At 37.6% G+C, this 16473-nt stretch overlaps 1 protein-coding gene across 3 annotated transcripts; it reads right to left on the reverse strand.

The window, feature by feature from the left end:
- Positions 1–1262: 1262 nt before the first annotated feature.
- LOC116267774 (AUGMIN subunit 7) lies at positions 1263–7659 on the reverse strand. Of its 3 annotated transcripts, XM_031649665.2 has the most exons (11): positions 7492–7659; positions 7321–7335; positions 6991–7158; positions 6505–6581; positions 5239–5300; positions 4617–4708; positions 4359–4484; positions 3865–3955; positions 3376–3483; positions 2286–2384; positions 1263–1730 (listed from the first exon to the last, which is right to left on the reverse strand). In XM_031649665.2, the coding sequence occupies exons 3-11, from the start codon at positions 7122–7124 to the stop codon at positions 1524–1526; spliced, it is 996 nt and encodes a 331-aa protein (XP_031505525.1). In that variant the 5' UTR covers positions 7125–7158; positions 7321–7335; positions 7492–7659; the 3' UTR covers positions 1263–1523. The 3 variants fall into 3 exon arrangements, with proteins under 3 accessions (XP_031505525.1, XP_031505527.1, XP_031505524.1); XM_031649667.2 differs by lacking the exon at positions 7321–7335 and having other exon boundaries at positions 7492–7658; XM_031649664.2 differs by having other exon boundaries at positions 7321–7658.
- Between the last annotated feature and the right edge of the window lie 8814 nt (positions 7660–16473).

Genomic DNA, 16473 nt, shown 5'->3' on the forward strand with positions numbered 1-16473 from the left:
AAAGCAAATATATTGGAATCATGATTATGATTTGGAATAGGAAATGTATCATGAATTTGGATTTAAAATATGGACCGGGGTCGCTTCAGGCACAGGCAGGTTCAGGCTAGGTTTGATGACACTAGTTGGAATGGAGGTTTGACTGAAAGTAGGCTCGGTATGGGGTTTGACTGGGGCTGGCTAGCATTCGAGTCTATTTGAGTTGGTTTGAATTAAATAGGCTTGACTAATGGTTTAGGAGCCAAGGGTCTGGACCTTGCTAGATCAAGCCCATCCATATTGAGGATGGGAATAGGTTCAACAGGATGATCTAGGCTTAGATCAAGCCCACCCATACACTACCCACCCAAATGGATTTAGGCCAGTGGTCCCACTTGTCTCAAAGCTGAAAGTACTTTTAGTTCTTCCACCTTTTAGCTTGTATATCACGAGTAAGAATTTGACAAGATTTTTCCCTGATGTATTATATTACACATAGCAACTCTCATCCTAATTCAAGCCCACATGCATTCCACAGGCATCAACACTCCCAGCGTCCTTATTTTGGTTTCTCTCAGCGTCCTTAACTTGGTTACTGAATCCACAAAAATCATGCGGCACATTTTCATGTTCCATGTTTTCTCATGACTCCGCTGAGACAAATAGTCAGTAGTTGAAAAAAATGCTAGGAAGGTTGACCTCATGGAAATTTGCAAATGATAGACCTTGATCTATTTCATCTTCTGTATCAAAAACACCAGCAAGCGTCCCCTCCTTATCCGGTCCGCTGCCCGAAAACTTACTTTTGTCAAGACATGAAACATGCAGACATTTCTTCAGGCTCTTCAAAACAACTTCCACTCACAAACTTTGAATCACGTGATACAGAAGCTGAAGGCATATGAAAAGATGAGCGAGTAAGCTTTTCAGCATCGCTGCTGGTGCATGGATCTATTGACCAGCTTGCATGTTCTGAAACAGGAGAGTGGCTGGAGTACCCTGATGGTTCTTGAGGATGGTCACACATGCAGAGTGTTGGAATATTTTCTTTGGCTTATGGCAAGAGAGCATATCAAGTGATCCTACGAGATTGCACTGAGATACTAAAAGGTCCATCTATGGTTCCCCATGGAAGTAGTTAAGCACATCATCATCCTTTGTAATAACCATTGCTCAACAGGAAACATAAGTTAGCACATTCCCTCAATGATTTGGCGGATCATATGATCAGTTTCCAAAATGAACAAAGCATACCAAGCAAGTCAACATCAATTGAGACAAAATTAGAAACTCAAGGATGTTTTAACTACATTCATTAAACAAAAAGGTTCTCACAGTGGAAGCCTATGCCTCACAAAAAAAAGACAAGACTAACATGGACCAAATATGCAGCAAAAATGAGAAATCACCATCAGAATTTTCAGTAATAAAAAATTTAGAGCCTTCATCAGTGACCTCATCCTGTTGAAGCAAAATGTCCTTTGTGCCTGAATTCTTGTCATCCTTCAACACAAGAGAAAGAGGAATGATTCATGAAAACAGCGCTATTCCTTTTCTTTATTAGCTCCACCTTGTTCTCTACTGAGAGACGCAGAGAGAATTCCCAAGTCACGATTGAGGCATGTTAAAGCAGACTCACACTCTGCAATTATCCTTGTGACCGAAGAGGAGGATGACTTATCAGCGGTTGATTCCGATCCAACTGCTATAGCAGCATGGGCATCACGAAGATTCCTCAAGTTCCCAAGAAACTGTCATTTGGCAGGACATAAGTTACTTCACTTAGATGTCGACAACATTTTTGACATTTATAAGACAGTTTATGATTTGAGTCGCTCTTATTACTTTTTCTGGTGCATAATTGGTATTTTATAGTACACCTTACCAAGGAAGCTCTGGCATGTTGATGCCAAAGCATGTAGGCATGTCCTACATATAAAATGTGTTCAATAATTTAATAATGCAAACAGGGCCATTAGGAGAAAAGCAATGTCAACACTGCAGATTCACGTGGATAAATAAGGCCCCAAATTGAGCCTATGAAGATGTGTTGCAATGGTAAACAACTCATATCGATCTTACATTGATAACCATTGTAACCAGATGCAGGCTTCAGAAAATAGATCTAAACATGAATGTAAGTAATGACTATTCACAGTTAGTTTTAACTGAATTTTCTAGCTTGACTCCATTTGAAACTACATATCTGGGTATGTGTCTTATCTCACTCCTCACAACCAAAAGGTTTAGTACACTACTTTCAGTTCTGCTCTTATGTTGTTCAAACAGACAAAATCAGGACTTACCTTTAGCAGAACCTTATAGGCCTCTAACAAGTGATTAGCCGTTGGGCCAAATCCATGTAATTGTGGGACTTCCATCATGTGGGTCCATGGGCGAATTTCCTGATAGAAATGAACTATATCAAGAAACATGCTTCTACAAGAATGAGACTTCTTAATGATAAGACCGAAAAAAAAACAAATTTAGAAGTGAACAAGGAGAAAAATTTTTAGGTTTCAATGATTAACAATACCTACATATCCAGATCCCAGAAAAAGAAAAACGAATGACACCATCATGACTGTTGATCTCTTCTAGGATGGAATAGTACTACAGAATGGACCTAAAAGTGTAGGTCCAACTAGCTAATCAGAACAAATGCACAAGCTCCTAGTAGATGGACCAAGGCATCATCTGATAATCTGTTGATCGGTCAACATGTCTGACCCATCGCCAGAACACAAGGTTAGGCTTGTCTAGGTCTCTATATTCAGAAACAGAAAACAATGTCTCAATTGATTGATGAGTACAGCTCTTACCAGATGCACATACATACACATCTGATCCCATCTAAGGTAAGATTGCCACAAAATCAGATCCAAAGATGCTTCCAAGAAAATTCTAGCTCATATCCCATGCAATTAAAAACCTAAGTAAAAGGTTGGGCACCAGTCTAAAGCTGTGTGTCCATTAGCCTGTTCAACCATGGCCCCATGAATGTGAAGTTATGAACCAAAGCATGGTTGTCACAGCTTCCATCTTGCCTCCATGGACATTGGCTGGGAACCACCCTTGACTGTGAAGACTAGATTGCAGTCTTAGTTCACCAATTGACAGGATTTCTAGATGGAACATTTCCTGTGGTCATGGCCAGACTGCAGTCACTGTCTAATCTGCTCTAAACACAGAAATTCATTTGAATAATATTTTCTCCCAAAATATCATTAGAATCCTAAAACTTGGAAAAAAGAATCTTCCATGGTTTTATATTTTACATAATGCAAGACGAGCCTAAAAGAAATGCAACTGCACTGTTTAAAACATAAAATTAAGGCAGTGCATGACACCATGAGGAACATACAAAAATGCAAGAGCAACTAATGGTCCTGCTACCTTTCCATAAATCAAATTGAAGGACCTGGCAGTTTCAAGAAAAGAATCCAACTGCACCCGGAGCCGAGATTCTGCTTCTGTGTAATCTTCATCTGGGTTGTAAGCATGCTGAACAAGGAGAAATGTGTTTCATTTATAAGAAGGAACAAAGATAATAGGTTAATGCACTTAATCAACTGCAGGAAGTCGACACACACAGACACACGTATACATATCACATATGTACAGACAACCCCCTCCCCCCCCCGACAACCCGAAAAAAAAAAAACCAGAACTATGAAATGTCCAAAAGAAAATCTGGTACTCACAAAAAAGATGCAATAGTGAGGTACAAGTTAAATGATGATTACTTATGAATTAATGGAATATTCACATTTTACAACGTAGAAAAGAACATTAAATATCACAACTAGGGAATTTTTGTGAGACAGCAAAGTTAGCAGAGAGTAAATTTAGCTGAATAAAATTCATTGCAGAGTTATGTTGTACCTTTGTAGCTAAATCGTGGACCATTTGTTGTAAGCTTGACATCTGTTTGGAATGTTCGACAAGTTTCAGCTCCAATTCTGCAACATCTGGCCTGAAAATTAACTTTCATTAAAAAGAAACCACTGCTTGTACAAATTTTTTATGGGAAAATTTAGAACATGGACTTGCTTTTATTTTCCCATTTTTAATGGTGAATCAAGTTGTTACAATCAAATTCCTACATTAATCAACTAAATTATCCCCATCTGCACACTTAATGTAGGTTTGAATGAATTTATACATGTAGATAAATATGCACAAAACAAAGGATGCAGAATTTTCTTTTAAAAGAATATAATAAGCCATGGTACAGCAATGAAATGTTATGAACGAGTAGCAAAAAACTGAAGTTTCAAGGCATTTATGTAATGAACGAACTGAAAAGTGAGAGATAGAGACAGAGAAAGAGCAATCTTATTAATCAATATGTTATGAGTAAAAAGGTAAACACTTACAGAGGATACAGCGATTGGATCTGAACATCTGCTGGAAACAGCTTGCACTCTTCAGAAAATATCTGTGTTTGTTTTTCAGCAATAGAATCTAAGAGTTGAATATCTTTGCCAACTTGTTCATCAACACTGGAGAGAAAATGCAGCTTAGATAAGCTAAAATGACTAATATTATTCATAATTGAATTAAGAGCTTTTCATGAGAAGTGGCTATTGCTAAGCTAGTTAAATTTTCACTTTAAGGTTCAGAATCATGTTAACCTCCATTCAGGGTTGTCAGCATAGCAGCTTGCCTCCACAAGGTCTACAATAAGCCGGAGCATATCAGAACGATCTTCATAGCTACCTCTGCCCTGTAAGATAAGACTCAATCACTGAACAATCCAATAAGTGACATCTCTTTCATGGCATGCAACATAAAAGCTTCAATGCACTATCTTTTAGAATATAGTTCGCATGCATATCAATGTATTATAAATAATACATATACATGCATGTATACATGCATACATCATAGGGTAGTTATAAGTTATAACTTCCATCATTTTTGTCCAATGCCCATAAAATAAATTCTCAAGAAAATTAAATTTGATTTGATGACACACTTTAGAGAAAGAGTAGAAAAAACGTTGAGCAAGTCCTCAGTACAACTAATAAATTTTAGTTTTTCTCCAACTCAAATATCTAATGTTCGGATAAAGCCAATCTTATTCACTACATAGACTAAAACTTTCTACGTTCCTTTTTCCTTTCACCTAAACATCTGGAATGAGTGATACCTTACAAACATCAAAAATCATTTCTTAGTCACTTACAAAATCATGAATATTCAATATTTTAGGTGCACTATTTGTGGGAAACATGAAATTTTTGCTAAACTTACCTGGATTGCTTCTATGTCATCAGTTGGCGTTATACCTAGAAACTTGGCTATCTCTGCCAAATCTGCATTAGAAACATAATATCAACTTGATTTCCTAATATTTTGTATATGGGCAAGCATGAGAGAGAGGCGTCACAAGCAAAGTTGTAAAGTGCATACCATAACCCATATCAGTTAGACTAATAGTTAGATACAAACGGTAACATAACATAACATAACATGAAAAATCTTAAATTGATTTGTTTGATATCAAACATTTATGAAGAACTTAGAGAAATCTAAAAATTAGGAACAATCAGAATAAACCATGAAAAATATTCTTCCCATAAAAAACATTTCAAGCAATGTCATTCATTACACATCAAGAAAGAAACATTATTTTTTTCAAGGCAAATGACAAATGAAACTATCCTTCATCAACATTTTCATCTGCTCCTCCCAAAATGCTCCTCAACAACATGGTTCCACATCCATAGTTTTTTTTTTCTTTGCTCCACCAATGTTGAACCATTCAAGATCTTATTCTTCGGCACAATTTTCATCAGCTCATGATCTACTACATCGAATACCTTCTTGTGCCCTCTTCATTGAAACAAAGGTTTTGTGAGGCAAATTTGGGAATAAAATGGATATCCATTGTTCAAAAAGATTAACTAAGTGAAAGGTTAAGAAAATTATGCAAAACCATGATTTCATGGTCTGTCACCAAGTACATCTGATCACTCTACCAAACAGGAAGAATGCGGACAACAGAAAATAGAGAAAACAGAGAGAGAAGGAGAGAGAGGGGGTTTCATGAAGTCAATTATTAAGACACAGGTATCCTAGTTTGGATGCTCTTCATTTATGCTAGTGTTGGAGAAGACAACCAAGGGAAAGCAAAATGGAGAGTCTATCGTTCAAAAAGATCAAATGAGTGAAAAGCAAAGACAACTTGCAGACCATGAATATCTGATGATCTAAGCCAGTAAGCCATAGAATAACGATGCAAGCTTATCAATATGTGCTAACATGGTGAAGTAGAAAGCTGGTCTTATGAAAAGAACACTCCCTTGCACCCAAAGGCTAACTCTAAGCAACTCAAGGGTGCAATCTGACTAGCAAAAATACGTCATACAACAATCGAACTCAAGGTAGTATGGTGCACCTCTCGTTTTATAAATTACAATTAATACACAACACTTAATTATCACAACAATATGCTTGACTTACTAATTATACAACCGCCAAATAAATGATACAAAATGTTACTAAAGGGAGCTTTACATTGGATCCTAGCTGCTTCATCATCAGCATCTCCTTGCAGGTTCTGTTGTGTGAATGGAGATTTCTCGCCCAAAAGCCTGTAAAAGAAATTATTGATATTTGCTAATACACATGTACAAAATCATTAATCCTTAAATACATGCAACAATGCATAAAAGTCAAGCTAAACATATGAAATGTAAAGGGAGAAAGGACAATACAGGGAACACATTTGAACCCACCATAAATCAATAATAGGTCACGTGAAAAGCCACTAACAAATAGATGATAACCATAAATATAAAACACTTGTCTAAAAACAACCTTTTCTTTGTTCATCTCCCTCCTTTACCTTTCTGTTGTTCATCTGGTCAGTTCAAGTTATACACCGATCAGGAAGTAAGAATACCATGAGGAACAAGGAAGAACCCTTCTGCTAAGACCAAATTTGACGGAATGGATGCAAGGTGGGGTTGAGGGAGTAACGAGGCAAGGAAGATTAAGGACCTGAAGAACAGCCATTCAAGCAACGCATATCTCTCAGTGCCAGCAAAAAGGAGGGATTGTGCCGGAGCAGAGGCCCTTGGGTAGTTCAACATTGTCAACTTCTTCTGTATCTCCTCCAATTGCTTTGCCGCCATCGATGAAATTAGATTTCTTCACTTCTCCTTCTCTCTGATGCATAAGGGAGAAACTTAGTGTCTTGGACACACATGGGGACTTAATTTATCTTTTTTACACCAAGCCTCTAAACTTATCAATTCAAAAACTCCCCTGCATTTAGGTTATTATATGAAAACACAACTTCTAAAACCAGAGAAAAGGCACGAATCTCACCTCTAAACCGAGCAGCTGCGAGAAGGAGATGGTACACCGAAGGAAGAAAGGGCAATGGTTGATCAACAAGAAAAATGAAAACCGACGACGATCGACCAACAAAAAGAAAAAGGGCGTTTCACATAGACGGAGAGAGATTGAGAGGGGAAGTGTGAAGCTCGAATCGCATACCTGCCTCCACCATTTTCCAGCGGAGTTGCAGGTGATCGAGCACCGGCAGGGAAGACATCAGCTCGCTAAGATGCGCCTGCGACAGTGAGAAGGGAGATGCGCATACCTCGACGGCTTAGAAGCAACGGGCGAAAAAATAAGCCCCGGATTACAGTTCCACCTTTTTAGGTGGAACTTCAATAAGTACTGTTCACACTCAAAAACACCAGGCACTAAAAAAATACGACGTTTGAAGCGCCGTGGTATTTTCCTGGATTTTTGAACCTTAGTTTCACGTCTACAATAAAATAGGCCGTTTGATTGATTGGAAACATGAGATTGAAAAGAATTTTCTCAAAATAAGTTTTCTGAAATAAAGGAATGAGAAATAAGTTTCCTTAAAGGGCCGTTTGATTTGATGGCCTGAAAATTTGAAATTGGAAATATATTTATGAAAATATATTTCTTGAAAAAAAAGAATGAGAAAAATCTTTCTGATGACATTTTGATGTGTGTGATAACTGAGAAATATATTTTTAGAAATATATTTTTGTGTTTGATGATAAAAAAATATATTTCCAAATTTCTTTTGATCAAGTAGGCAATTGATCAAGTAAAATGCAGGTTCACATCTTTACCAGCAAGAGACACAAAGCAAAAAGAATTGAAATGGCAGAAACATTTTTTGTGTACTGCTTCTAACCAAGACGAGCAGATAAAATTGTTTATTTTGCTTGTTTGACTGCTACTATTTTTTTTACAAGTGAAATAATAGCAAAAGTGGAAAGCAAGCTTAAAACCATAAATACACTCTAATTTTGTAATAAGAATGCATGTAAGTTAGTTTATCTACAAGATGGATACATGAATCTGCCCAAGCTTTTCAATATCCTCTTTATTTTAGCTAGCTAAAATGATTAGCCATAGTGAACTTGTCTGCAGCCCTTTCTTTGGCCGTCATTCCAATTTGGGAAAACACACTTACATCAAAGATTGGGCAATATAATGTTCTTTTACACAAAAGGGAATTACTCAACCAAACTGGCAAGGGACTGATTGATAACTGTAACACAATGTTACTGTCTTGTTAATGTAAATAGAAAAAAAAAACATGACTCTCAATGTTATATAGTTGCTGCTTCTCTACATATGCAAAAGAAGTCATTAATCCCCTCAAACACACCTTGCACTTTTGTCTCCCAAGTGTCAGAGGATTTTTCACTCTACCAATAACACAGATTGGCTTTCCAAGTTGATGAAGTAGCTGCAGAAGCATGTCTGCTTGTGTGATCTTGTAACACATGTCAGGATAAGAGATGAATAGAAAGAACAGTGTACAATACATTCCAGAATATAAACAAAAAAATCAATAATTCCAGAGTAACGATTAGAAGGGGTATTATTACATAGAAGAAATGAAGCAAACTTAAATAGGAACATTGACGAATGATAATGATGCAATGCAACATGCACAGAGAAGTTAGATATGCAGAATCAAGGGAAGAAACGAGATATGCTAAACCATCCAAAAAAAAACTTGCAAAATCAAGGGAACACACACATTTCCTCATGCTTGTCTCAAACAAAGGAACAACATCACCCGGAACCGAAAAATGTTTTCTTAGATCAATAAACGCCAAATTAAACATAGTCCCTCAGAACCAATGAGGTCGGAATGGGTTGCCTTTTGCATTTTCATTTTGTAACCCTTTGCAGCAACTATGCTGATGACGGCAAGCGGCTGAGAAGGCTGACAGACGAGTGGGGAAGCGAGAATCTTCGTTTTCGATACAAAATGGGAGAACCCCACACAAGACGAAGAAGGGAAAGAAAGGAAAGAAAACTAGAAGATAGAGGGAAAGGAAACCCATAAAACCCTATTACAGAAAATCCATCAGCGAACAACAAGAGGGGAGGAAGAGAGAGAGGGAAATAGACCTGGATGGCGTAGAAGATGGCGATGGCGGATAGCAGGAGGATACCCAAATGTCTCGGTTGTAAGCGAGAGAGAGAGATTGGCGATATCTTCATTCCCCTTTCTTCCCTTCTTCCTCTTTCCCCTTTGTTCTTCCTCTTTCCCCTTCCGCTGCTAGACGCCGCTCTGGTGAGGAGATGCCCAAACCAAGCCGCTGGAGGAAGACGATGCTGGGCGTGAGGAGAGGAAGACGCCGATGGTGCTGGGCGTGAGGCGAGGAAGACGACGACGCTGCTGTAACGGGCAGGAAAAAATAAACAGGAAATATCTTTCCACCCCGCTTGGTGGAAAAATGTTTCCGTAATCGACCTTAATGGTCGAAAAAAAGTTTCCGCTTTTGTTATGCTGAAATTTTTTTTAAAATTTGAAATATATTTCCGGGTGAACAGTATATTTTCAGGGCATCAAACGCCCCCTAAATAAAGGGATGGGAAACATCTTTCCCATTCTCATCTTGCTGTGTGTGTGATGATTGAGAAACAAATCAGAGCAAGTGATTGGCCGACTGGACCACGGTGTTAGGCAGACATTGTAAACGCCTGAATGCACCGAAAGTCTGTCCATACCGATCAATCGAGCCCGATTCTTCAATCCTCTTGTTGTGTGTGTGATGACTAAGAAACAAATCAGAGAGTGATCGGCTGACTGGAGCACGGTGTTAGGCAAACACTGTAAACGCCTGAATGCACCGAAAGTCTGTCCATATTGATCAATCGAGCCCAATTCTTCAATCCAAACTTAAATCAACCAAACTACTCCTCTGTTAGACCGATCACGACGGAATCGAAGAGGCGTCAACGTGGTTAGATTGATCGGACTGGATAAACTACGAAATCCCTGGCAAAAAGTATCAAGGAGATGGTCGGATACTTATCTATGCCTGAGAATGGATGTCGTAATGTAGGGTAGGGATCTGCCGCCAGAGCCACGGGTGTCGCCTCCTTTCTCTGCTACTCCTAGTGGAGATCACAGCCTCTAATCCATTCCATTGTCGAAGAGATTGCACCGATCATCACGCTGATGCATTAGAATGGGATGATGCATTGATCTAAGTATCTGGTAGCAGTTTTTTCGGCAGCCGCTCCTTTAGAAACTCAGCCAATAGTCACCTTCGACTAAGGAGAAGAAGGAGGATATGTAGACGAAGAAGAAGAAGAAGAAGAGAAGCCTTCGGTGTTGTAGGAAGAAAACCAGCAGCTGCCGGCTGGGGAAGAATCCCACGAGGGAGGGAGAGGAGAACGAAATTCAAACCTTGCTTAATTCATCATTGCCTAGGGTTTCATGTGTGACCCGCCATTTAAATAACAATAGTGACTGGTTCTCCACTGTCTCGGTCTGATACGATACAAAAGCAAAGAACATAAAAACCGGTACATAAAAGAATCGAGCGATAGGCTCGCATCTACCCAGGTTGCGCCTAAGCTCGTGTTTATTATGCTGAAAAGGGAAAGTGGGCTCCTGCCCGAACTCGCTCAGGTTGCACCTGAGCTCTTCTTGGTCCACCTTGATGTTGCTGAAGAGAATTGGACTTGCACCCACCTTGCCTAGGTTGGCCCTAGGCTGCTGACCTTGGTCATGGTCTACCGCAAGCTGTCCATTTGGCTTTCTCGTTGGGTTTGCACCTGGTTGCCTCTGGGTTCAGACCACTCTACCTCCTTGTGCTGGTCTGTAGCCACACCTAGCTCCCACGCATTTTAGCCTCCTATCTGGCTTGGGTGCTAGCGTCGCCCATAACTGGTCGCTAGGTTTGGCCTTAGTCATTCTACCTTGGCCACAGAAGATAACCTCCCTTTGCACCATGTGGTATTCTTTAGCTTGCTCGCCTCACTTGTTAACCTCACTTAGATTAACATGGCTGTTTCGTTTCAGGGGAGGTAGGCGCGACACAGGGAAGCCTAACAGCCAAAAATTCATCTCCAAAAATTTCCACCCCCGAGGTTGGAAAAGAATTTCCAGAATGAAAATTCTAGAAATGATCTAAACATATATATTTTTCGTTCATTGTTTGATGGGGAGGAATTTTTTTTGAAAATTTGAATTTTTTGATGCAGCTATAGGACATTTCCAAGCAAGCAAACATGCCCTAAAGGATATTTAACTACAATAGGACAGAAGAAATGAATTCATAAATAGGAAAAGAGCACGAAGAAGAGGCCAAATTAAATGAGAGAGAAGAGGTAAAAGAAAGAGACAGTGACTCAGCTTACCTTGGTGTGCTATCCTTTTCAAGATCTGCCATGTCGCCAAAGCAAAAACAAAGAGAAGGAGGAGTTTGGCTCCTTATTTATAGAATTGCATTCTGTCTTTTGGAAAATTAGAAAAGAAAATAATTTGAGATTGCATGGTGAGTATTGAATGTAAGATAAAGTGGAGCAGTCTGGTCAATATGGGTCCCAATGATGGTATTAGGATTAACAGATTTTGATCATCAATTTTATAGACAACCTGATAATTTGGACATTTTGGATTTCTTTGGAAAAAAATTTCTAGAAAATCAAGTGGCTAGAATTTTTTAGGTAATGTTTGACAGCCAGGAATTGTGGAATAAGAAAAAGATGTTTCGGAAACAAAATTTTGGAAATAGTGGAATGAAATAAAATGCATATTTCTATTATAATTGCTTGTTTGATAGATCTGGCATCCTTGCAAACAAGTTTCCATGTTTGTTAGACAAATAAAGGATAAAAGCCGGATTCTTGGAAATGATGAGCAGTTTCGAATTTTTACTAAAAATATGGGGCATCAAGCTAATTTTGATAAAGGATGCAGCAAAAAATTGAAAATAAATAACAATAACTGGGGGTGAAGTGAACTTTTTTTATAAAAAGGGTTCAATGCTTCCCTATTTCATCATTGTCTTCACTCCATCATTCTTTCTTCTTCACCATGTCTGGTGTTCAAAGACCTGTGACTGGAGACCGGCAAACTGTGGCTCGGCAAACTGTGGCTGGTGATTGGAGACTGATGGTTAGAGACATATGATGTTAGAAATCAAAATGAAGAAATAATTAAAGGGACATGAATTTTTAAAGTGATTCAGCCAATAGGCCTACGTCCACTGCTCTATCATTTCTGACTTGCATTCTTTTGGTAGAGAGGTTCTTTTATATAGAGGAGATACATAAGGGGTCTCTAATTCCCAAGAGGCATGACTTTTTATATCTCAAGAGACATGACTTTTCATTTACTAAGAGACATGACTTTTCATCTCCTAACAGACATGACTTTTTATCCCTCAAGAGACATGACGTTTCATCTCCCGTAATTCACTTTGAGAGCCTTCTTAGTATTTCTATTAACATCCCCCCGCAAGCTCAATGCTCCAGTAATGAGATTGAGCTTGTTAATTATTTGATAATGGTGCTGCTTACTAAGTGACTTAATTAAAATATCAGCAACTTGATCTTTGGAAGAGATGTATTGAATTCTTTTAGCCAGTTTTTCTCGAACAAAATGAAGGTCAATCTCTATGTATTTCTTATGGCTATGATACGTAAGAACCACATGATTTCAGCTGTAGTATTAGCAATAGATTGATATTTAGCCTTAGTGCTAGAGCGAGAAACAAGTGGCTGCATTTTAGCACTCCATGAAGCTAAATTGGATCCAATAAACACTGCATATCCACTTGTAGACCGTCTATCATCAAGACATCCCACCCAATCTGCATCACTATAAGCATTAATATTAAAAACTAAACTAGGTCTAATAACAAGACCATAATCAATAGTGTGTTTCAAATATCTTATGATTCTCTTTATGACATCCCAATGGACAACAATAGGATGATGCATGTATTGACAAACCTTGTTGACAACATAAGAGAGGTCTGAGCGAGTCATAGTAGAGTATTGAAGAGCTCCAACAATGCTGTGATAAAGAGTTGGATCATAAAAATTTGATCCAGTTTGAGCAGATAAAGCAGGGGAGCATGCCATGAGAGTTGGAACTCCCTTAGCTCCAAACATATTTGTTCGCTTCAGAAGCTCAAATATATATTTCCTTTGAGATAATATTAGCTTATTGTCAGTTCTTGTTGCTTCTATGCCCAAAACAAAATGAAGCTCACCCAAATCTTTAATGGCAAACTCACTTTTGAATTGACGAATAATTTTATCAATGTATTTTGGTGAAGTTCCTGTTATGATCATGTCATCTACGTATACCAAAACATATACAAGTATTTCTCTTTTTCTCAAAATAAAAAGAGATGAATCTGTTTTTGAGTCCCTTTAAAACCAAAATTTTGGAGGAAGACTAAGACAGACAAACCATGCCCTAGGGGCCTGTTTTAAACCATATAGAGTATGTTCACCATATAGAGTATGTTCAAGCTTGCATACATGATTTTTGAAAGAATGATTTTGAAATTCGAGTGGTTGAACCATATAAACTTCTTCTAAAATAGATCCATATAGAAGTACATTTTGAATATCCAGCTAATGTATTTTTCATTTGTGACTAATAGAAATAGTTAATATTGTCCAAATTGTAATAAGCTTCACAACAAGGCTGAAGGTTTCAGTATAGTCAATTCCTTCTTTTTTACTACACCCATTGGTGACAAGTCTAGCTTTGTATCTTTCCAACGATTCATCTGCTTTTCGCTTGATTTTGAACACCCATTTACATCCTACAACGTGTTTGGCTTATTTCTTTGGAACAAGTTTTCAAGTATTGTTTCAAATAAGAGCATCATATTCTTCTTGCATAGCCTTCCTCCAATTTTCATCTTCATATACTTCCTTGAAATTTGAGGGTTCTTTGTCTTCAAGAAGAGTGATGACAAGAGCTCTTGAAGAGAGTGTTTGCTAAAAAAAATATGTATGAAACTCATTGTATTTAGGATTAGGGTTGAAGGTTCCTACTTGAGATCTAGTAGTCATAGATGGACTCGTTGTTGATTTGGTTCATTTTCATTGAATAGGGTTGTCTCTTCATTTCCAAGAATTTCAAGCTGAGATGCACTATTTGATAAGGGTTCCCCTGATGTTGTAGAGGTACTAGATGATGGTATTGTAGGGTTTAAGAACTGATATTTATGAGGAGATGTTAAAATGATAGCTTGGTTTTGACTTTCTAGATCTCGAGTTCTGGTTTATTGAGTATCAATAAAAGGAAATTTTCTCTCATTAAATTAGACATGTCTCGAAATATAGATTTTACCGCTTCGTGCACCCAAACAATAATACTCTTTATGTTGAGGAGCATAGCCCAAGAAAACACATCTTTTAGATCGGTAATCTAATTTTTTTTTCTAATAAGCTCTTAAACAAGGAAAACATTCACATCCAAAGATTTTGAAGAAACCATAATGAGGTTTCTCTTTAAACAATTTTTTTAAATGAGAAGCAAAATCAAGAATCTTGGTTGGCATTCAGTTAATCAAATAAACAACAGTACAAAAAGCATAGGACCAAAAGTTCTTGAGAATATTACCTTCTACCATTAGAGATAAACCTGTTTCAACAATATGTTTGTGACTCATTTCAACTACTTCATTTTGTTCAGGTGTATGAGGACATGATATTCTATGTCTAATCCCATTATCGACAAGATATGATTGAAGCCATTGAAATTCTCCTTCATAATCTGAGTGAAAATATTTTATCTTGTGTCCAGTGAGATTTTCAGAAAGTGCCTTGAAAGGTTTGAAAATATGACTAATGTCTGATTTTTTTTCATCAAATAAATTCAAGTATACCTTAAAAAGATATCCATAAAAATCACATAGTACTTAAAACCATTCACACTCTCCACTGGAGCTGGATCTCATACATCAGAATAAATGAGTTCAAGCGGGCGTTTCACCTTATTTGAAATAACATTAAATGGAAGTTTATGGCTCTTGGCTTTTTGACAAGGTTCGCACAAATAATTCAAGCAATCATCATAATAAGACAAATCACACTTATTCAAACCCTTCTTAACAATAGAAAATGATGGGTGACCAAGTCTTTTGTGCCACTACCCAATAGTCTGTTTTTCTCCAAGCTGAGCTTTCTTTGTCCTGCTACCAAAGTCTATCTTATATAGTCCATCACTGCTAGTTCCTTGATGAAGAATTTTCCCTGTTCCCTACTGCTTAACACAACACATATTAGGATGAAACTCAAAATAGACTCCATTATCCTTAAAAAAGTGTTGTACGAATAACAAGTTTCTTGTTACTTGGGCACATGAAGGAGAATTTAAAACTAATTTTTGAGATGTTTTTGAAGAACCAATATGAAAAATTCTCAAACCTGATCCATCTTCGATTTTTACAGCATCTCCACCTTTGTATTTGACATAAATGGATAAGTTGTTGATATCATTGGTGATGTGATGAGTCACACCGGAGTCAGGATACCAATTGTCATCTCCAATGCCTTGATTCAGAGTACTAGAAGAAATTGCATGGTATGCTTGAGGCGATGTTGTCTATTTTTCTTTAAGTTAGTATATGACCAACAAAACTTTGCAATATGACCAATTTTTCCACATATTTGGTAAACAAGAGGATCGATCACCTTTGTATTGCTCATTTTTTCGGACTCCTCCTCTAAATTGATAGTTGTTTCTACCACGACCTCTATAGTTGGTTTGCTTATTGTAAACTTGTTTTGAAACAATATTCGCAACAGACATAATATATTCAAAAGTTTGAGAATCATCTTCTTTTAAGTTGGCTTCCTGTATGAGAAGAAGCCCATGAAGTTCATTAAAAGAGACAGAGTCTTTTCGAGTTTTCATACTAACTTTAAAAGCAAGATATTCACTTGGCAATCCTCTAACAATTTGAAGAACAAGATCTTATTAATCAACAGGCTTGGATGCAATGACTAGTTGATGAGCAATAGCTTTTGCTTTGTTTATATAAACATCCATAGAACTAGACCCCTTTTCAAATCTTGAAATTGTGATTTTAACTGCATTATTCGAGCCCTGGATTGAGCAACATAGTACTGCTTAAGAGCACCCCAAACCTCTACAAAGGTTTTTAAACCAATAATTTGGGTATGTATTGCTTCATATAGAGAGGACTT

Source organism: Nymphaea colorata, chromosome 14 (assembly GCF_008831285.2).
Source record: "Nymphaea colorata isolate Beijing-Zhang1983 chromosome 14, ASM883128v2, whole genome shotgun sequence".
Classification (NCBI taxonomy): Eukaryota; Viridiplantae; Streptophyta; class Magnoliopsida; order Nymphaeales; family Nymphaeaceae; genus Nymphaea; species Nymphaea colorata.